Genomic DNA, 22,472 nt, shown 5'->3' with positions numbered 1-22,472 from the left:
AGTGGGTGAGTACGTAACTAGCCAATAAACTTGGTGGGCTAGAGTTACCTAGGCTCAGCCCTAATCTGCTGCCTGACAGAAGCCCAAGGATAAAACTGGGAAAAAGCCTCTCTCCACTTCACACACAGTCCTTCAGTATTCACAACACAATCAGATCAAATACTAACCCAGATGGACTTCAGCATGGTATTTCTAATTCTTTTTTGTACTTGTAGTCAGACCAAAGAGGATTTTGGCATGCCATACTGTGTGTGCCTGTACAAAGGTATGCTGCTTGGAGGGTCAGGCACACCAAAAGATCATCTACTCCAACCTCCCGCATGCAACGGCCATTTTCATCTATGTATCTCAGCACTGAATCGAACGGCTTGGAAACATGAAGGCTCCTACCTGAGAGCATCTAGACTTGATGATCAGAATAGATGCTGAAGTCACCATTTCCCTTGACGGTTTATTCCAAAGGGTAGTCACTCTCACAGTTGAGAAAAAAAAAAAAAAAAAAGAAAAAGTGCAAACCCACTGTCACTGACTTCAGTTTTTAATTTCTGCTATGCCTTTTACCATGTTACATTTTCTCTTTTCTGAAGATTTCTATGTGCTTTTTCCAGTCATGTTTTGATCTGCAATTCTAAGACTCTCATTAGAAGTTATTTTCCTCTCTTTTTATTGTTATGCTTCTCTTTCCCCCAACCCAATTTTTTTCTGTACAGGTTCATCTGTAGAGATCAAAATTGGAGACAGTCGCTGTCTTACTAGCGCCACACGCAGAAGAGGGGAGGAGGGTACGTCTCTGCTGTAACTCACTGTTGTTCCCTTCTAAATGTGTGAGGCTCTTACGACCCTTTCTGAGTGACAATACTCTAATGAAGGATCACATAGAAATGTATTTACTATAGCTTTAAAATCTTTCTTCTAGTACTACTTTCTGTTATATAGTCTTCTATCTATGTAACAAGTATATTCAATCTTAAATACTAGAAGGCAAACCACAGTTTTGCTTCAAGTATCATGAGTTTAAAGTCTCATTATTTTGCTGTGCTGGACTCATGATTTTTCACATTTGGGACTGCCAGCATTTTACTACAGCAGGGTGAAAAAAATTTTTTGTATGTGATGTAGCAGATAACAGTGACATAGTAAGTACTTCCGCAACAGTAATATATGTTTGTTTATTGCTCTCCCTATCTTTATAGGTTGTCATTTTATAGGCCATATAAAACACTTGCAATTTATTACTAGGGCCATTCAAACTAGCATGGTATGAGAGTTGAACTACTCTTTAACTGAAAGTTTCCAGGCTTGCAAGACGACATTTTTCTCTAACGCTCTGCTTCTGCCAATGCACTTTGCCAATCATAAATACAAGGCCTGACAGGGTCAGGATTATCCATGCTGAAAAATCAAGGCACTCCAGTTGATTTGAAGTAAGGGGTTTTATTGATTCATTTCCACTTTCCTTTCTAACGAAGTTAAACGGCCTTTTGCCATAAAAACATGACTGAGGAACACAGGGAGCTGCGTTCGGTATTCCTCATTTGTCACATGTTCTATGAAACCATCACTTGGAGTGCTGGGGCAGAGAACCGCACTTCAAGTACAAATCACCTGGGGTTTTTTTGTAATCATGGTCTACTAAAAGCACCTTTTTAAAGCAGAAAGAGATGCGTTATGTTATGCTTCACACTTTGGGGCAAATATGAGAAAAGAACAAGGTAAGCTGTGAAACACAGTTCTGAGTCTGATGAAATGAGTAAGTGAGAGAGACGTGGCTCAGGTCTCACTTCTCCACTCAGAATAAAACGTTTATTAAAGAAGGATGAAGATGAAGCAAGCGGGTAGGAGCAGGAGTGAAAGAGCCCCTGGCTTTGGCACCTGAGTTAGCAGAGCGTAGGCAATTGATTCATCGGCACTGCCACAAAGGTCTCCGAGTGTATCCAAAGGTACATTTGTGAACGGTCACATTTAGCTACGGAACAAACTATGGAATAAGTTATAATCATGCATGTACTTCAGTCTGTACAGATCAGGGAATAAAGACCTTGAAAACTACTTAGAGGTATCAGATTAATAAAAGAAAGGTTAAGTTGATTACTTCTGTCTTGTACATATCTTCATCAACTTTTATACTATGAAGTGATATACGATGCAATACAATGTTTTAAGTGAGAGGAGCCAAAGTTAGCTCAACTCTGTCTACTATTCACCCACATCAGATAGAATGGACAGCATGATTTGACCATTTGGTGACTCAGGCAGCTAACAATTAGAAAAACTTCTCTAATGAAGACACAATTTTGTCTTGAAAAATGTTTCTTCTAAACAAAACGAGTTCTCGTCCTCATAACACACATTTCCCCCCACTCTACTAGATTTCAATAATATACTTACACATGAGTATACAGACTTAATATTTTATAGACATCAAGGTTTTAATAAACATAGAAAGTGAATATCTTAGATTCTTAACATACACCTAGGTATGACATTCTCATCAAGACTAACAAGTATAATAACCAGCTCCTGAAAGACAGCTTATCAGTCTGCAATTAGAGTCTTTCCACCACATTTATCAGATTTGGTAAGAAAGTTTTAGGCATTATGTAAAAATAGACAGTTAAAAAAAATTAAAAATTTGAAACACCTATTTTTAAGACTCTATTTCCATTTTAAATTTGTTTTCCTCATGATTGTGCATTTTCTAAATTGTAACTGACCTATTGGAATCAAACCATAAAATTAGAAGAGATTATTTCACAGAAAAAAAAATTGAGTAATTTTACTTCAGCTACAGCACAATTGTTAGTTGACAGTTTTAAGTACACATTAAATATCTTGAAAATACCAATACATATTTAAAAGAATCTACATGTATATATATAGACACATTTTGTCTGTGCATGTGTGCGTGTCTATACATATAAGGGTGGAACCAGCATCATTATACTCTATAGTTAGACCTAAATTAAGCAACAGCATCCGGATACAGAACAATACATTAAAAGTATACGACCTCAGGAAATTCCATACTAAAATTATCTCTCCTTTAATTCCACTGTATTAGCACTGAACAGAAATCAAGATCAACAGCTGGTGTTAGGTATCAGATGCATTGATCTAATACATGATTTAAAAAAAATTAAAATATACTTTAGACTCAGCATAGAACATGTTATATAGTGTTCCTATTAACCTTAGTTTCTAGCTCTATATTGCTGAAGCTGTAGGAATAATTGGACAGCAGTTCCCATCTCTTCCCTGCTGCTGCTTTTCTTTATCCCTTTTACCTTTTCCTTCAGCCACTTACTATTTGTAACTCAGCACCAACCCATGGGATTTAAACATTGAGCAAAGCTTCAGGACTTCGGCAATCTTTCAAGCTTGCTCTGAGGACATAAGTTTCATATACTTAAGAAAAATCCTGCAGCAATTTCAGCAAAGAGGATATGGAAAACACTGAATGCGAAAGAGTCGCTGTAGTTACACAAGATAAATGCACACACACGCACTTCCTTCATTTAATGCCCCCCTAATCAGTATGCCCACTTACAAGTGGTAACTTTTGAAACCTGAAATTTTTGAAGAAACCTTGAAACTGTGGCTGATGAGGTCATGTCATGTATTCCTCATGGCTGCCTGTTTCTGTCTTTCAGTTACAACAGGAGTCCAGACAGCGTGACTCAGTTGCTTAACCTTTAAGCAGATAAAGTGAGATAAAGCCAACCAATAATCACAGATGTTTTCCAAGGAATTACTGGCTCCTTCAAGGTTCATTCTGCTCTAAGACTATTTTTCCATAGGACATTACAAAGCAAAAAGAAGAGAGGCCCTTGCAGCTGAGTTAACAGTACCACTGTGATCTGAAGTTATTGATCAACAAATGTCCCAGACTTCCACCAAAAAACCGCTCACCTCTACTCTTTCTACTCCCAGCTGCTTATTTCTGCCCTCCCACAAGTCCTCGTCTCCTGTGCAGACACAGGCATGAGGTAAACCAGACTCAAAGAGGGGTCCAACCAAGTACTCCCTAACTCTCACACCTTACCCCCAGACAAGCTGTCACCCATACCACATCCCCACGCAGATCCCACGCGCTCCTGCTGGCGCGCGGGAAGGGACAGTGCAGGGGACAAAGCAGCACGTTGGCGATGGGAACGCTGTTTGGGCTGGCGGCACCAAACTACGTGGGTTTAAGTGGTTAACTTCAGCTGGAACTGCTCCAATTTTTCCACTTATAAGACCTTGTTTTCTAGCTGTTTATTCAAAGGTTTTGACAGATTTTAACCTGAAGCTTGATTTTTCCACTGGGGAGCTGTCCTAATGCCTGTTTCTTGTCCACATTAAAATAGTGCAGCCTCCTCAATGAAGATTTGTAGCATCTTAAACTGACAGGGAAGTACGATCTGGAGTGATAGAGAGAAAAACAAAGGGTGCCTCAGGGGCATACTTTATCATCTTCAGCAAAATTTGCCCAACAAATAAGCTTTACAACTTATGAATTTCCAGTAAAGACTTTGGCAGATTGCTGTGCTAAAACACAAAAAGGTTTAAGGAACGATCAGTACACGTTCCCTGAAGCTGCTGAACGAGACTTGCTGTGCAGGTATAGCTCCGGTCTGCAGCAGGTCATGAAGCAACAGCAGTGAGGTTTTTCTTTCATGTACTCCCAGTGATTCCAGAGCAGACAGCTAAAAAGGACAAACTTGAGTGTAAAGGAACAGAAAGCAGAAAAAGGCTTAGTCTGCCCTGAGAAGAAAATCGGGGGGGGGGGGGGGCGGGAAGGATGGACACTGGGAGAGGGAACAGAGCTACAGTCTGCAGCTAGAACTTGGATCTCAAAGAGAGTGAGAGAAGCAGGAAAAGAAAGCTGTGACCTGAAGCTACTGAGGGAGATGGGGGAGACACAGACACACTGAAAAGAGATGTGGGTTGGCACAGAATTTTCTAGGCAGAGAAAAAGAGCCAAAGGAGTCAAAGAGCTGTGACAGCCTGGTGCAGCTTCCTTGCCAGTTATTTGCACAAGAAATGGCAATTAAAGGTTCGGATGACAGGTACGGAGAAGGGAAGGGAGAGGTCACATCATTTCATAGTTTGATGAAGAGGAGAAGCAGCAAGGAACTAACAGATAGGTTTAAAACACAAGAGCTGCTGAAGAACACAGGTGAAAGACAGAAGCCTGAAGGTACAGCCTGATGCCCCCCTTGGCTATTTTAGTATTTACACAACACTGCCTTGAATGGGCAAAAAGCACCCAAAGGTCTTAAGACGTGGGCTTCCACCTCTTCAGCTGGATCAGTTTCCTTATGAATTCACAGCTCTTAAATGAGGTTCAGCACAGCTAGCACGGGCTGCGGTAAGGGAAGGGGAAGCACTTAGGCTGGTGCCGCTTACCACCTCCCCGCACCGAGCCCCACTCAGTCAGGCGGAGGAACGGGTTAAATAAGGAGGATGGAGTCAGCTGGGACGTGGGGTGACAGCAAGGAGTGGGTGAGGGAAAAGGCAGCACTCCCGATGCTTTGGGAAACTGATCACGCAGGCCCATGCCCACTGAAGGCTGTCCTCTGGACTCGGACGATACAACTGTGGGCATTTTTGTTGATCTTCTCAATGTCCCTGAACATCAGGTAACTCGAAAGAGTATTAGAAGAACATCACAAAAAAGGGCAGTTTTTAACTCTAGCATTATGTAACTTGTGAACACTTGATTTTTACTGAAGTAACAAACTATAGTGTATATATTACATACATTTATGGTTGCAATGCCTATCAATGCTACTAGATTTATCTTGGCTCTAGGCTACAGTATTATTTATGTGGAATGACAGCAAAATATTGATTATAGATCTTCATACTGTAGCAAGAGAAAGGTTTCCAGGCACCAAACTCGTGTCACTGAAAGTCCAAGCACAAAGTAGAACATAAACAATATTTGTTTATATGTCCTTCTATTAGCTTAATAGGGATCACAATCACTTTAATTACAGTACTTCTGTAGAAATCATTTTGGACAACTACCTCCATTCAACATTAACACAAATAATAACCCACCAAGGGATGGGCTTGCAAACTGTCAGCACAAGTTTAGCCGCTCATGAACTGCATGGATTTTGTTGCATTAATTAAGCTGTTTGCAAATATGTCATTAACCAAATCACCCTCGTACTACACAGAATGCATCTAATCACAAAGAAAGCTGAGTTGGAGCTTAACAGCTGATCCTGGGCCACCTTCTGCAGGAAGAACAGCTGACTAGTTAGGTTAGCAATGTGGTCCAGCATTACCAGCCCTTCGCTTTAATAGTAATGAGTTTTATATAAGGAGGGAAAAAAAAAAAAGTACAAAATGCAAAATTAGTTTGCTTAGTAAGACCTACACAAACACCCTCTTTACTTGCAAAGATGAAATGAAAAAGACACTTTTATTGGAATAAACTGTTCACACTAGCAGTCACAGATCATGAGGATGTGTTTGCAAGGAGGTACCATATCCACAAAAGAATCACTGCAACCAGGTACATGACTACTCCTAATTAATTTTGCTACACAGTAAAGCAAGATCAGTCACTAGAAGTGATTTACCTAAAATGTTTTATGTGTACTTTTTTAAAAGTACTCATAAGTAAACTGTTGCACAGTCACTATAATCCAGCACAAATCCATGCTGCTACCAGAAGTAGTACCTTTGTCTTACCTCCCCCATAACTAGCTTTTCCAACACCAGTAGAGGGAAGAATAAGAACTAGGAGAACAGGGACAGGCTTCTGGCTGGAACACCCCTTCTGTCAAATTTATGATGCAAGTATAGCCTTATTTACCATAGCCCAGATGCAATGCAGTAACTTGTTATTCATATACACTACCTTCTGCAACTACTATGGCCGGACCCAGAAAGATATGACCAATTACACCTTTATATCGGTGTTGCTTACAGGAACATAATTATACCAGAAAATTAATTTATTGCAGACAAGTCTTAAATAAAAACACGGCAATTTCAGTAACAAAAACCCACCAAAACAAAAAAAAAAATCATTTGTCCTTCCCAGGTACAGCTCTGCTAGAGTTTGGAATGAAATAAAGAAAGTGCCCTCAAAGAGGATGGTAGAAATTTCTCACACTTGTGATCATCACTGAGTAGAGCCAGGGAAGTTGTGGGGTTTTCTTGGTTGTCTTCTTTCAATTTCGCAGATGTCTTTGAAGGCAATATTGCAGGCCAGCATTTCCATTTCAGAGTATCAGGAGGCTGGTTGCAAAATAATTCTGATTTTATGAAAGTATATGGGAAAATAACCGGTAAGCAGTGGACAGGAGTAGTTCTGCCTGAAATTCAGCCACTTAAGTGTTCATTTTGGTAATCACTAATTAATTCCATTTTTCTTTCAAGATCGGTACTCAGCTATCAGTGTAAGTTTTATAAGATAAACAATTAATTCCACATCTTTGTAAGACTTTTCACTTTATGAGTTAGTGCGGTGTTGAGGAATTTAAAGTAAATGCAAGGGAAATTCCCATTCTAATGAAAGCAGTTAGCTAGTGAACACACCCTGCTCTGGCTCAGAATAAGCTTTCTTTTTAATAGCTTCCTCATTAGGTGGTTGAAAAGTTAAAAAATCTACAGTGATTATAAAAATGTGAATCTTTATAAGACCATGTGTTAAACAGTCTGTAAGTCAGGGGCTGTATGACAATGCATGCACAATGAATTCCTCAAAATCCCTGTTACATGGTATTTATGGAAGGAAAGCAAAAAAAATCAAAGCTAAAGAGTTTTCACAGTTGTAATGAAGAATATGCAGAACAATAGCAGAATTCAGTAGCACAAACATTTGGAAGAAAAAACCTGATGTTTATCCAGAACCTCAATTTTATGCAATATATCACTTGTTAGATAACATCTCTAAGATAGTAATGATTTAAATGTATATGCCTCACTGGGACCCTTCACAGGATACACAAATTCCTCAGAACAGCACATGGTACTTCTCTAGTGAGGCAGATGAAAGATGTCCCAACACCACGAAGAAGGAACAATGAACGCAAGGGGGGAAAAAACCCAAACCCTAGATGACTTAATTTTCTTCAGGAGAAGACAGAAGTCTCTAAGGGGCTAACGCTGGGTGTCTGCTAAAGCTCACATTATGTAATCCTTATCTGAAGGGTTTCCCTTAATTCCCTTATCTTCGCTGTCCTCCTGGAAGAGCAGAGAAGGAAATTAAGGGAAATTTCTGAAAAAACTGTTTAGATCTAACTCCACCACCTTCCTCTAAATATTTCGGCAACTCTTCCCATACTTTTCTATGGAGTAGGGCACCAAGAGCAAGATAAGATCTCGTGGTTTACCCCTATACTCAGCACTGCACTTGTGTTCACCAAGTGGTGTTTGGAAGAGGGAATTCCCTACAAATAAAGCCATAATAAGGGTTCCGGGCACCACAAGCATCTCAAGAGAGCTACAAATTTTGATTCTGATCTATAGGAAAAATACTGCTCAAAGCTGGCAAAACTACACACAGCAACTGAAGAGACATCATGTGTGTAATAAAAGTCTAAAGATGAAAATAAAATCAGCCTCTTAATGAAGGGGGCGGGATAAATCTGACATTGGGCCCAGTCCCTGTGACTCACCAAAATATAAAAAAACACATTCGCATTTGATTGAAATATAGTATGAAAGTATTAAATGACACATTTATGTCTCCTCTTCAATTTGGTCTTTGAAAGTTTCAGGACATATATCCCAGATACCAAAATGAACAGAAAATTTTATTTTCTAAGTACTGAAAATAACTTTTGTGCCTGTGTAACACACAAGATTCAAAGAAGAGCGAAGTAGAGAATATTAACTGTAGAATAAGTCGTTACAGATATTGCTGGTCACCAAAATCAAAGCAGCTCCACTGCACCCAAGCTGGCACCATCCTGGTATGAAGTAGTTCAGGATCTACTAACCCTTCATGGCACCTTCAGTCTGACACCAGACAAACCCATGGACAAGATGTCCATAAACAGATATAGTGAAGGGAAGAGGCAGGGGCATGTCTTAAAATAACCTCAGCCAAACAATTGTGGATGTTAGGAGCGTATGAGGGGAGTGAACTGCAGGAAGCGACTAAGCCCAAATGTTCTCAAACAGAACAGCATGTGCTTCCGAGTCTGACAGAGGCTAAACACTCGCCTCGGCAGACCAGTAGTCTTCCCCAGTGGGGTATTTCTTATATTCTTATGCTTTAGGCTAGGCTTGACATGTATCTAAAAATTTGCAAGTGTGGGTAAGTTCCTGATAAATTTACTTAGTCGTATGCACCTAGTTAGTGCACAAAAACCAAATTCTGACAAATCTTGCCTGACAGCAACATCTTATTGTTAACAGGTATAAGCAACCTCTGCAAGGTTGCTGGCATATTTCACAAGTTACTTTGAGAGTACATCTCTTAAAAAAAATCATTAAGCACATTAAATATCCAGCTCACGGTTTATAACTCACAAGATAGCTAGTCCCATTAAGTCTCTCACTGTGCACATGTGGCAGGCAGAAAAACACATTCAAAGAATAATGAAAACATAGGTTAAATAATCATACATCATCTTGAAATAGGCCCCTAAGAACAGCTTTTACATCAATTTTGAGGAAGTAGTAATAACTATGAAATGCCTTCCCCCATTCAGTTCTTCAGTATAAATATGGGTAGTTCTTTTAAAGAGGCAGTTTAATCATACTGATGTCTGACATGTTACAAAATACTCTCCAGTTAAGACACGTTTTTAAAATAAATATATACATGGAATTATTAGGAAAGAGAACAAAACATCATTGTGTCCCTACACACATTCGTGGTGTCCCACATCCGGGATCCTGTGTACACTCCTGGCTCTCCCCCTTCCTTTCTCTGCAGTCTTAAAGAGAATTAAGAAAGATGATCAAAGGTAAGGAACAGCTTCATTATAAAAAGGAGGTTACATAAGCGAAGAATCTTTAGCCTGAAAACAATGGAGCGGGGAACTCAATAAAACCACAAGTGGCACAGACAGAATTGCTCCCTGCCTTGTCCAGTACAAGGATTGGGAAAGTTTCATACATCATTAACAGGTGTCAGGCTCAAGACAAGCAAAAGGAATGGTTCTCTCAGTTTTGGGGCTCTTTTTTTTTAAAAAAAATTTACTATTATATATATTAAACAGAACATCCACTCAAAGCCAAACTTCTTGATACAGAAAGGTGTTGATGTCAAAAGCTTCTGTGAGCCCAATGAGCACCTGGATAACACACAGGACAAAAGTCAACCAAAAGCTGTTTAATAAGAGAAAATAAAATAATCCCCTCCCCATCATTTAAGGCAAGGAAGTCCACAGGTTGCCCTGCTACCAACCGTCTGTAAGCATGCAGTGACACTTTCCATTTCTTTGCTCAGAAGGAGGTTGTCAAGTAGGTCCTGTAGTTTGGCAGGGCCTTGGATGGTAAGGGCATAAAAAAAAAAAAAAAAGAGAAGCAGCAGCCCAGCCAAAAAAACTAACTAAGAGGTACTGGAAGAGCCAGAAGAGTGGCTGTAGCCAGGTGCATGTTGCCATGGTCACCCTTTCACTATGAAAAACATGATGAGCCTGGGGACCCTGTGAACATCTGATGCCAGCTGCTGGGTTTTCCTACTGAAGTCCCCAGCTGGCCGAGCAATGAGGAGCAGGTACATGCTCACACACCAGGGTTTCAGGGCTGCTCCTGAACACGGTCTGTGGGATGCAAAGATGAAGAAACAAAGCAAGCAGAGTACAAATTTCCCAAGTTGTTTCCATGGGACAGTTTGAGGGACAAATCAGCTGAATGTCACAGAAGCCCCCCCACAGGGGGAATCAAGCAGGGCCGCTGATAGGACAGAAGGTAAAAAGAGAAACTTTTGGGGGCCAGGACTCAGTGGGCACTGTCTTCTTGCAGGAAGAGACATGCCCATGGCCAAAGGGTAGCCTTCACCTGGAAGGAACTGGGGAGAAGGGAGGGCGAGGGGGAAGATGTAATGAGGAGCACTCTGTCACGTGGTGTGAATGAGATTTCCAGCATTGTTCTCCAAGTCATCCTCTGCCACACCAGTGGGGTGCACTGTGCATGTTCAGTGACTATGCAGCAGGTGCTGTCCAACGAGATTGCCCATGTTGGATACTGTCGAAAATGGTATATAAGGGTAACCAGGCATTTTGTCTGATCAGGTACAAGCATTCTTCTACTCTTATGTGACTTCAATACTCAAAAAATGCCATACACCAACTAATCATGGAGTGAAACAGCAACTTACAGGCTCAAGGGAAAGGTACAGATCATCTGTCTGTCATAATAGATGAGGATTTGAAAGTTTCATTAATTTTCTGAAACCGTTAGCTAAGATATTCAAAGAGTTTCATTACTACAAAGAGCCTTTTTATGCTGTTAATCCAGATTAGTAATGACTGTTCAGTTTAGAGTTTGCCTAATTCTTCAGTTCTACCTGATGCAATAGAACAGCCTAATTCTTCCTTCCTTTGAAGCATGGTCCTGGCCTCTGAAAATCCTTCACTGCTCCTCCCCCTACTTCCTGCTCCAAGATCAGGGTTCAACGTGCCTTTACTGCCTTATCAGCCTGTCCATAGATATTTCGGAAAGGAAAGTACTCAGAACTCCTCTACAGCTCTTTACTCCTTTAACTTGTTTTTTAGCAATTTAATCACCTGCTGGCCCAGCCACCTGGAGAAAAAGAAAAAGAAGTAGGGTTCTCATTAATCTTAAAGATCCTCATCATTTTCACGGTTGATGATCAGAGAGAAATAGGCAGCTCTTCTTGGGCAAGAAAAATAAAAGCATTTTTTCACGCATCACTTTCCAGAGCTTTTAATTGTACAGGCTGCGTTTACTCTGACAAGAGCATCACGGTCTTGGAGGGAACCATAACCGCAGACACGACTCTTTATCAACCAATTTGCCACTCTAAGGTGGCCTGATCTCAGTCTGAGGTCAGACTGTTCATCAAACCCACCTCCCTCAGCACAAACACAGTGAATCCCTTCCTAAGAGGGGACCAGACATTCTCACATGCCCAGTGCTATGAACATGGCATTCCTGGCAGGAGAAAGAAACTGCACCAAGGCAACCATGAGCTGCCCACCTGCTGGGCTCTGCGGAGCCACAAGAGGAGCCCAGACCTTTCCAAACTGTAGGTTTAAAAAAAGTATGTTCTCATGTCTCAGGGTGCAGCTGGGAACATGAGGCAGAAGGCACAAACTCAGCATCACTAACACTCCAGCAAGTGAGCAAGGAGACCCTCGGAAAACTTGGTTTTGAGTCTAACCTCTTGGCTTCTGCTGCCTGGCAGTTTAGATGAAACCCCCATGAAAGGCAACGAAATTTTACAAAGAACACAGGGCAATACCCACCATATTCAGTCACGTCAGTGGGATATTAAGCAGCTGTTAATGTTCTCCTGACAGCTGTGCTCTGTACAGCTGGTTCTTGGTATTTTTAAATGACCAACATTTTGCTGCTCTTTAGCCAACCTGAAACACACCCAACTGGAAAGACAAGATAATTGTCCATCATTACCTTCCTTCCTGGAAAAAACCCACTCTTCCATGTTTACTGAATCTACTGTGATTCAATTAACAACATTGTCACGTTTCCTTAAAAATCACAGAATATTTCAATATTAACGATATAAAGGAAATACAATTTTAAAAGTCCTTATGGCAAAGAAGTAACAGGAGTACCTTGACATACATGAATAAAATGAAACACAGTCAATGGTCACGCTTGTACCACAGCAGCACTCTGCCTGTTACGCAAGATTTGCTGGGGAGCGGGTGGGGTGAAGAGGAAATTATAGGCTTTGTTTTAATTTGGAAACATCTGTCCCTAGGCAAGGGACAAACGTCACTAAGGCGCTACCTCGTAAGTTTATTTCTTAGTTTCCTTAGACAGTTAATTACACTGCTAATCTAACCATAAGTAACGAGTCTATAAAAATGAAACATACAGTCTCCATCAAGAGTCTTGGTACTAGTACGTTTACAGGCAAAGTATGTTGCTGTCAAGTGTATCTGTGACCAGCTACAAACAGATGTAACTGGAAAGACTGAAGTCATGTAATTTTCCTTTTCTGCATTATTTCTAAGATGAAATATTAGGAGGGATGTTCTCTAATAGTGAGTGTGCAAATAAGCAGAGATTTTGTCCTCAGCAGTACACCAAATAATGAACGATCCTTTCAGGGGTACAAAATGCAAACACTTTCTTTGACTTCTAGTGAAGCCTACTTTCATGGTATCCCCCTGGTCTGCAGTTCACAGCAGCCACAAAGCTGTCAACATAGTTTGCAGTACTTAGCAGTTGTTAGTCAAGAAGAGTGACAGGTCAAGTCTATGGTGAATTCTCAGAGCTCCAAAGGTAACGTTTTCAAACAAAACGGATTTTAAAAAAATAAATCTCAACATTACTTCTAACACTTGTGGCAAGAAATACTCTCTTTTCTTCTTAAGGAAGAAACAAAACCAAAGCTGTTCAGGGAAGCTTTTCCTTACAGTTTTCTTCACTTCTCTGGCTTTCCTTATGTTTTAAGCTCTTCAGAATTTTTTTTCTTTCTTCATGTTAAGTTTCTTTAATATGCATATAGCAAAATGCGAGACCACCTACACAGACAGTTCCTGGAGCTCAATTTTGAGCACTTTGAAGTGTAGGTAAACGTGAATCCAGGTCCACAGATCCCAGTCTTGGTGCTTACGAGCTCCACGAACAGAACAGGTTCACAGCAGTGTCCATTTAGGCTCGCTCTGGGTTACAGGTTGCTCAGGGAACAGCACTCGTGCATGCCGCCCTCGCAATGCTTCCTCAGCAAGAGTTCCGTAAGATAGGGAAAACGGCGCGCAGAACACGAACACAGATCCCACCACGTGCAGACAGCACACCTCAAACAACAACTACCAGCTTTTCTTCACGTGATTGTGTACATGGAACCCATACTTGCAGGGTAAGGGGGATAGCCACGTATTTGGAAAGGGGTGAATGGCTCTTACTTTAATCATAATTATAATACAGCCCTGCTAAAATTAACATTTGACCTAGAAGTAATACATACCTCAACCTCCAAAATTGCTACTCTGTCTCCCTAATGAGACTGTTCCTTGAGCAGACTACAGAGGTTACTTACCAGCTGTATCTCTCTTGTTCATTTTGAAACAAAACCACCCATGAAAAACAAACCCCCAAATGTTTCATTGTCTACACAAACATGAGTAAGTAGACAGCAGCTAACGTAGGAAGCTTCACTTGGCCAGTTCTTCTCTTGGCTCTAAATATTGTGACTGATGCAGCAAGTGCATGCTGGACAACTAGAGCAGTCCACTGCAAATGCATTTGGTCTGCTGAATTCTGCAGTCAAAGACAGAGTAGTTTCGCTTTTTCTGAATGACCTCTAATAGAATAGAATATTTCAGTTGGAAAGGACCTATAATGATCATCTAGTTCAACTGCCTGACCACTTCAGGGCTGACCATAAGTTAAAGCATGTTATTAGGGGTGTTGTCCAAATGCCTCTTAAGCACTGACAGGCTTGGAGCATCGACCACCTCTCCAGGAAGTCTGTTCCAGGGTTTGACCACCCTGTCGGTAAAGAAATGCTTCTTAATGTCCAGTCTGAACCTCCCCTGGTGCAGCTGTGAACCATTCCCACGTGCCCTGTCACTGAATACCAGGGAGAAGAGCTCAGCACCTCCTTCTCCAGTTGCCCTCCTCAGGAAGCTGTAGAGAGCCATGAAGTCGCCCCTCAGCCTCCTTCTCTCCAAACCACACAAGCCCAAAGTCCTGAGCTGCTCCTCACAGGACACGCTTTCCAGCTCTGTTGCCCTCCTCCAGACACATTCAAGGACCTTCACATCCTTGTGGTGCCCAGAACTGCGCACAGTACTCAAGGTGAACCCACACCAACACTGAATACAGTGGGATAATAGGGTATCTATTGTTTCTAACAATCTCTAAAAGTCCTGGAAGTTTTCACACATGCATGTGGGGAGACTGGGGGCTTGCCACAGATCTCTGGTGTGGGGGGGAGTGAGGAAATAGCCAAATGCTGCATCTGTTGTCAGAAGCAATCCCTTCTGTTCAATTTCTCTCCCAACAGAGCAGAATTCTTAGATAAGGAAAGTAAAAAAATTAAACCACTTAATGGTGTGAAGGATTTTGCTCTAGATTATATCTGATTCCTGAAATTACTTATTTCACAATGCTGCTACAAGCAGGTAGGAGTAGCACAGGGGATGCCACACCTGTGACACCGGAGAGAAACACTCATGTCCCCTGCTCCCCAGCAGCCTTCTGGGGTCTTCCAAGAATTGTCCAATTATTTGCCAGTACTTTCCCTTTTCCAGGATAAAAAGTCCTGCTCTATTCAATGAGCAACAGGATGAGAAACACCTTCAACAGTTTTTAGCTGCATCCTCAAGGTCAGGCTACTTGAAAATTGTCATCAAATAGATGAAGCCATTATGTGAACAGTATGGGGTTCAAGGTGATGGCAGTATCACATAATTACTGTCATTAACTTCTCCAAACAGTCATTTTTCATTGAAGTTAACCATAATCAGGATCCCAATAGTAACTACATCTAGTAAGATAACATATTCACCCTAAAACAAAAATTCACACATACTCAAAGACTACAATATAGCCAAAATATACCAACTACTACTATTTTTTTTTCTTTCAGTTATGAGGCATTTTTTCTGTGTTTCCTCCTCCCCCCCCAGAACACCATTCCTCTTGGTTACTTTGCTAAATAGGAACATCTTACGAAAACATTAATTCACTCAAGTGGCAATTGCAGTCTCTAAATATTTGTAAGGAGTTACAGCCATCTCAGTCAAATCAGGAAATGTCAAAAAGAAAAAGCCAAATTACTACAGAGCTAGAGGGATTGATTTACAATGATTACAGTGGAAGAGTAGAAGAATAAGTGACTTAGAGTTTAGCTATTTCCTAACTAAAGTCTGAAATGCAACAAAGAGGGGAAAAGATAGAGTAACACATAAATATTAAGTCATCAGAAAAACTTCTGGTGACAGATAAACACAAAACAAGAAAAACAAGTTGACAAATTCATATACAATAGCAATTCAACAAACAATCTCCCACAGTTCCCCTAAGCTATCAATGGTTTAAATTAAAATTCTGTTGCAATTTATGCAGCCCTTAGTGCCTTCGAAGAAGATACACACGTACATGGAGAGGAACTTGGTATTACATATCACTCAGGTTAGAAGTAAGGTGGAATTAGGGGAGGGGGGAAGGTACTGAACATTTATAATAGATAATGAAAACAATCATACATATCTTACTACACAAAATTCAATACCTTGCCAAACAAAACTCTTAAGAAACAACTTAGACTTCGAAAGAGTTTACATCTTTCAAATAACAATCTTGCTTGGAATTTCTTATAATTCATTCTACAAACAGCTGTAGCACATTTTTTACATTAAACAAGGATATTAGACTTGATAGGATACCAGTCTGGCTTCGGTTGGATTCCCTTTGTTCCAAGCATTTTGTTTTAATGAATCACTGACCACATTCAAAAAAGCAGTAGCTGAACACGAGGTTATAGCCAGACTTCCTATCCTGGATGCAGGGTATCAGTGGGAGAGGATTATTACCTTCACCCTCAGCTACAGCAGCCTGAAGAACAAGTCCTGGTTTGTTTTTACTAAAATAAGTGGACACACACCCTTGAAGAACAGGCAAGAGTTTAAACACGCACTGAACTTAAGTGAGCGTAAAAATAATATTTTTGATGGGATGTTTCTGAAAGCCTCTGAACACTGCAGTTAAAGTGATCCCCAAAGCTTTTTTCAACCTTCAGAAGTACAGTTATTTGTCATCAGCAATCCTGTGAAGTCCCTCACAGCACACAAGTGTGCTTACACATGATACCCAGGAATGCACATACCTACGCTGAGAACTATAAAGTGCCACAAGCTCTTAGAGCTTAGTATTGTACTCCACTCACGCAAAAGGCTAGGCCAAGGTTTAATAATTATGTTTGCAGAAGCGTTGCTTAGTCTTCATAATAAATCCTGTTATATTACTTATGTCATCCCATTGTATCCAATACAAATCATGCTTCTAAAACAAGACAGCATCTTTCTGTGTGTGCACGTGTGTCTGAAAAAAGAGAGAGTGGTTACACACGCGAAAAGGAAAGTTGCAGCAGACAAAACAGCAACAGCAGAAAAACAACATTCTCCCTACCCACTCAATTTAGCACTGCTTGAGTACTGGGAGTGAGGTTTATGCTTGTTTTCAGAATGGAGAGCCTAGCCTCATCTCTCACCAGTGCATGTAATATCACAGTGCAGACTAAGGCACACTTCATGAACTTAGACACGGCCATAGAACTGATGGGTTTGAGATTACGCCATCAAGATACAGTGACAGGAGGAAACCCCAGAAATTGACACACTGCTTTTCCTCCAGCTCCCACACTAACAGCATTTCAACTCCATTAGCCATCAACTAGCAGCATTTTATGATTAGGTCAGATTTATAATAATAATTAAAAGGTATCTCTCATCTGAGGTAGCATCCAAGCTAAACGGAGCTCAAGTGAACACACCTACCTTCATTGCAAAAAGCAAATCACAGAATCATAGCACAAAGACTGGCCTGTACTTTACTGCTGTCTGGGTAAAGATGCCAATTGCCAGTTTCAGGGATGCACTTTAGGACAGGCCAATACGTTTTCATTTGTTATTACCATTCTAATACATAACTAAGAATCCCTGCAAAAATATAAACATCTTAAAAAAAAGTCCTCTTAAACCTCTTAAAACCATGTGGGACAATTGACCAATATTGCTTTTGTATAGTCACATAATCCTAAAGATTTGACTACGCAACAAAATGAAGGTGCAGATACGACAAACGCTCCCAGCTGTGTGGCTTCTTTTCAGTTGTTGTTACATACCACCGTAACCATTGCTGTTGCCATAATAACCTACTCCTGCTATTGCTACCCTATTACCATTAATGCAGCCTAGGTACATGCTACTGTCACACCTTCATTTTAATAACTGCCTGCGTATTCCCTCCAGTTCATTTTGAAACTTTCAGCAGACAAACAATAAAGAATTATTTTACTTATTTTAAATACTTTGCCCTCCCAGGTAGACAGTGTATGCTCACCACATGTTCCCAATTCAGAACTATCTAAAGAACAAGAACCAGAGACTAAGTGCATTATAAGAGTTATTAAATTATTCATACACCATCGAAGGAGCTGAAGTTCTGAGTCACCAGTGTCACACAAACGCTCACCCTCTCCTTGCTGCAGCTGCTCCGAGCATCCCTGCTGGGCAGCAGGTCCCTGCCAAACTGCAGGAACTCCAGGGGCAGGAGGGCTGATTCCCCCGGTCCCCCTAAAGCAGAAAGAAAACTGAAATACCAGGTTCTCTTCTGCAGCAGGCCACCCAGACAGAGAGGGGGAGCCGGGGGCTGCCCTGCCTCCTGTCCCACCAGGGAGAGGCAGAGTGCAGCTGCGAGGAGGTCGCCTGATCAGCCTTCATTCCCATCCCACTGAGCAGACAGTTCAGCTGAAAAGTATTAATCTGGGCCCTGTAAGCTTGTTAAATAATGAACTTTACCCTTAGGCTGAAAAAAAAAAAAAAGGGGGGGGGGAGGCAGTGTTGCACAAGCTTATCAGTGCCCACTTGCTGCGGAACATGCCCTTGCAAGAGCTGTATATGAAGAACTACTACTATTTATATCTGTAACACTTCCAAGCTGCTGCAAATCTCTAGGCCAAGATTAATGCATGACAGTTACTCACCTGCACAACAACACGATACCCTTATTTTCTGCCCAGCTTTTCCTCCCATGTTGGAGGACCCTCAACTTCATCCACACTTTTTAAGAGGTTTCTAAAGCTGAAGTTCTCAAAATAGGAGTAAAGAGAACTAAATATATTGTGTACAGCATTGACCCAGAAGGCTGTATGACCTGCACTTAGGCAGTTTAACATGCAGCAGTATGGCATATGGATGAAAAGTAAAAACAGAGGAAGCATAATGTCTGTGAACACAAACTGATCACATGTTTTTCATTGATGTTAAGAAAGTTCAAGTAGATGACTTTTTACTGACAATATAATCATATTTTCCTTGAAACAATTACAGTTTACTTATTTAATCCTGTCATAATTACTTCAGACATTCATCTCAACATTCTCTCATCACGGAGACAAATATGCACAGTACTCACTCAAACAGTTCCAGCAGAAAAAACAGCTCACAGCTAAAGATTTCTAACAAGACTAAGTCCACTTGGATCCAGTTATTCTCTCTCCCTACTACTCACCAGTAGTCAGGCACAAAAACATTTTTCTGTTAACGTAATTGCTTAACACATGCTATCCCACTCACTTCCCGGTCTCTTGACCTTTCTTCCTTTGGTTTGCTGACAGTTCCCCTTTTTCCAGGGAGCACTTGCACTTCTATGCAATGCACAACAGCGGCAGCTCCCAAAGCCTTAGCAGTTTCTCCAAGAAACAGCGACTGTGCACAACATGTGCATGGGAACATACAGCATCGCTTAGGAGAATATCTTCACCATCAGCTGTTCTACCTCAGCAGTTTAAGTGTACAAAGTGTGCACCATGCTCCAGTCTGTATTCTTTCTACCTTTTCAGCATAACCTATTCCGAGGGTTTGCAACTCAAACACCAGTTTCACCCTGTAAATAACTGGCTTGTAGTCATGGGCTGGAAAGAGTTGAGATATTTTTACCCTTCACTAAGTACTGCATTATTTTTAATAAATAGTCTAAATGATAAGAGCAACCAGCTGAAATGATTTTGCATTCCTTTTTCAAATATTTAAGTTTGAAAAATACTTGCTAAATATTTAAACAATATGATCACTGATAGCATATTAGCATTCAGAACATTGCAATGTAAGCATTTGGCTGTTATTAAAATATTCAAAGAGAGACTACAGTATACTCAATAACCTTTTCCATGCAGAGTATTATTTGAAAAGTACAAATTCTATGAACAACATATAGTCTACAACAGTTTGAGTACCTGAAATAAGTACAGCTAGCGTACACTATCACAACTTGACTTCCCACAGATTTCAATAAGATCTCCCAAACTTCTGCTCAGTAAAACAAACAGCAGAGGAAAAAAATTCAGAGTATCAGCTTAACTTTTAATCCACACACTTTCCCCTCCCCCATACTGAAATGAATAATGAATGAGCTGGGTCACGATTGCTTTCAATAAGTATGTCAGAAATCTTCAAAACAATGAGACGAGGGTAAGAACTGTTACAAGCTCAGACATCAAAGGTCTTCCTAATAATGCCACATGCTTATACAACCACATACTATGCATGCATCATTTCTATGCATCAGCATACCAGGAACTGCAAAACCACAAGTACCAAAGGTACTTGAACTCTACATTATGAAACTTCCTATGCAAACAAAAATTAACACAGAATTGTAAGTATTTGTGACTTGAATCTGAGAATTTAAGCCCAACCTTCACCGTACGCGTGGGCAGAATGAAAATTTTCAGACTCGAGTGTCACCTTACACCTCCCATCACCTCGTCACGCAGCAGCAACTCATCCAAAGCGTCAATAACTCCAAGAGACTTTTCAACAAATGGAAAGTCTCAGGTTTTGTTGCCATCGTCCCCCCACGCCCCCCTCGCCGCTCCGTTCCTGTGCGCAGCCCCCCCCTCCCGCGCTCCCCGGCTCTGCCCGTCCCAGCCCGCTGCCGGACCCCGCAGCTTCGCCGGTACCGGAGCGGCTCCGGGTACCGCTCCAGCTGCCAGCACCAGGGCCGGGAGGTGCTGAAGTCCTGCCCAAGCTCCGCTGCAAACGGCGGGGCCGCGGCCGCTCCCCGCCGGACAGCCCCAGCACCAGGGCAGGAGCGGAGCCCTTGGGCTGCCTGTGCCGATCAGGTGTTTTGCCTTTCTTTGCACATACAGTTGTTCCCCGTACAACCTTCCTTCCAGCAGCCCTAAAACCCCAGACAATTTCTTTTTTTCCTTCTTAAACAAATCCTCCCCCCGTTTTTAAAGAGACCCCACTTCGAGAAGCTTTTCCCAAATGTTTTCCTCGGTGGGATTTCCAGGCGGTCCGTTCAAACGGACTTGGAGCCAGATGCCCAGAGCGGCGAGCTGGCATCTGCAGCGGGGACACGGGCTTACCTTTGCCTCCCCCGCGTCGGGCTCCTCCTCGTAATACCCCTGGCCGGACTCGTAGGCGGCGGCGGCGGCCGGCTGCCGGGGTCCCAGGAGCACAGCGCCGGCAGCAAGGCAGCAACCCAGGGAGAGCACCTCCAGCAAGTGCATTGTGCCTTAAAGATGGCAGGGCGGGCGCGGAGCGGGGCCGCGGGGCAGTTGGAAGAATGCAGGCGAAATTATGAAGCTCCTTCTCTTCCTCTCCCCCCTCCAACGTCTGTCGCTGTCCTCTCCCCCCCTCCCTCCCCTCGCAGTATCCAAGGCAGTAAAATCCGTGGGATGGAGAAGATGCGGTAGCAGCAGCTCCTAGACGCCTGCAGGGGAGTTCCCAACTTTCCCAGCCGCTTTGCAAATTCTCCCCAAAGTTATCCGGAGTTTGCCAGGTAAAAAACCCACCAGGAAACCGGACATCCGAGGCTGCGCTCACTCAGGAGCAGGGGAGGTGGAAAGCCCAGCGAGGAGGAGGGAAGGAGGGAGAGAGAGCGAGAGGCAGAGCGGGACAGAGCGGGACCGAGCGGCCGCCCGCACCCGGGCAGTTGCTTTCGCCCTCCCGCGCGGGCCGGGCCGGGCCGAGGGGCTCCGCTCCGCGCCGCTCCGCCCGCCGCGGAGGTCTCTCCGGACGCCTGTCAGCGGCAGCGCGGCCGGGGGGTGCGCGGCGGCGGCGGGGGCCGCGCATGGCGAAAGCGCCCTCTGCCTGCGCCTCTGCTCGCAGAGAGGGGGCCGGCGGCGGCCTTCCTCCTCCTCCTCCTCCTGCTGCTGCTGCCGCGGCGCCGCCTGCCGCTGGCGCTGCGCTGGCGCCCCGGGGAGCCGATCGTCCCGCACCGCAGGCAAAAGGCCGGCCGGGGCCCGTCGCGCCGCGGCTGTGCCGGGAAGGGGCGGCGAGCAGGCCCGAGGCTCCCCTGCACACCCCAGAGGGGCACAGGCGGTCCAGCGGAGCTGGGCTTGTCCCGCCCCGAGCCTTGGCTCCGCGATCATGAAGCCTGCTGTAGGTCCCAGCCCCGAGGGGAAAGCGAAGTGCCCGGCTTGTTTAACTCGGCTCCGAAACCGAGGGATAAATTTGGGTAAAACACACACAGCCTGTCTGAAGTCATGCAAGAAAATTTCTGTTAATCCTAATCAGTTACTTGTTGAGCAGTGTTGGCAGCTTCACTCGAGAGACTATGCAGCTTTTTTTGGCTGGAGAGAAAAAGATTTTGCCATGTTAGAAACAGAGTACCCCAGAGTA

The 22,472-nt window shown here is 42.7% G+C and overlaps 1 protein-coding gene across 1 annotated transcript in view; it reads right to left on the bottom strand.

The window, feature by feature from the left end:
- VEGFC (vascular endothelial growth factor C) overlaps nt 1-21,971 on the bottom strand; it is a 79,021-nt gene extending 57,050 nt beyond the window's left edge. Inside the window, exon 1 of the mRNA XM_054825392.1 lies at nt 21,215-21,971. Within this exon, the coding sequence (XP_054681367.1) occupies nt 21,215-21,358 (144 nt within the window). The 5' untranslated portion in view covers nt 21,359-21,971. The remainder of the gene's footprint in view (nt 1-21,214) is intronic.
- Nucleotides 21,972-22,472: the final 501 nt, after the last annotated feature.

The sequence above is a fragment of the Grus americana genome, chromosome 4, assembly GCF_028858705.1.
Source record: "Grus americana isolate bGruAme1 chromosome 4, bGruAme1.mat, whole genome shotgun sequence".
NCBI classification, from domain to species: domain Eukaryota; kingdom Metazoa; phylum Chordata; class Aves; order Gruiformes; family Gruidae; genus Grus; species Grus americana.
This window is presented reverse-complemented; position numbering and strand designations above follow the sequence as displayed.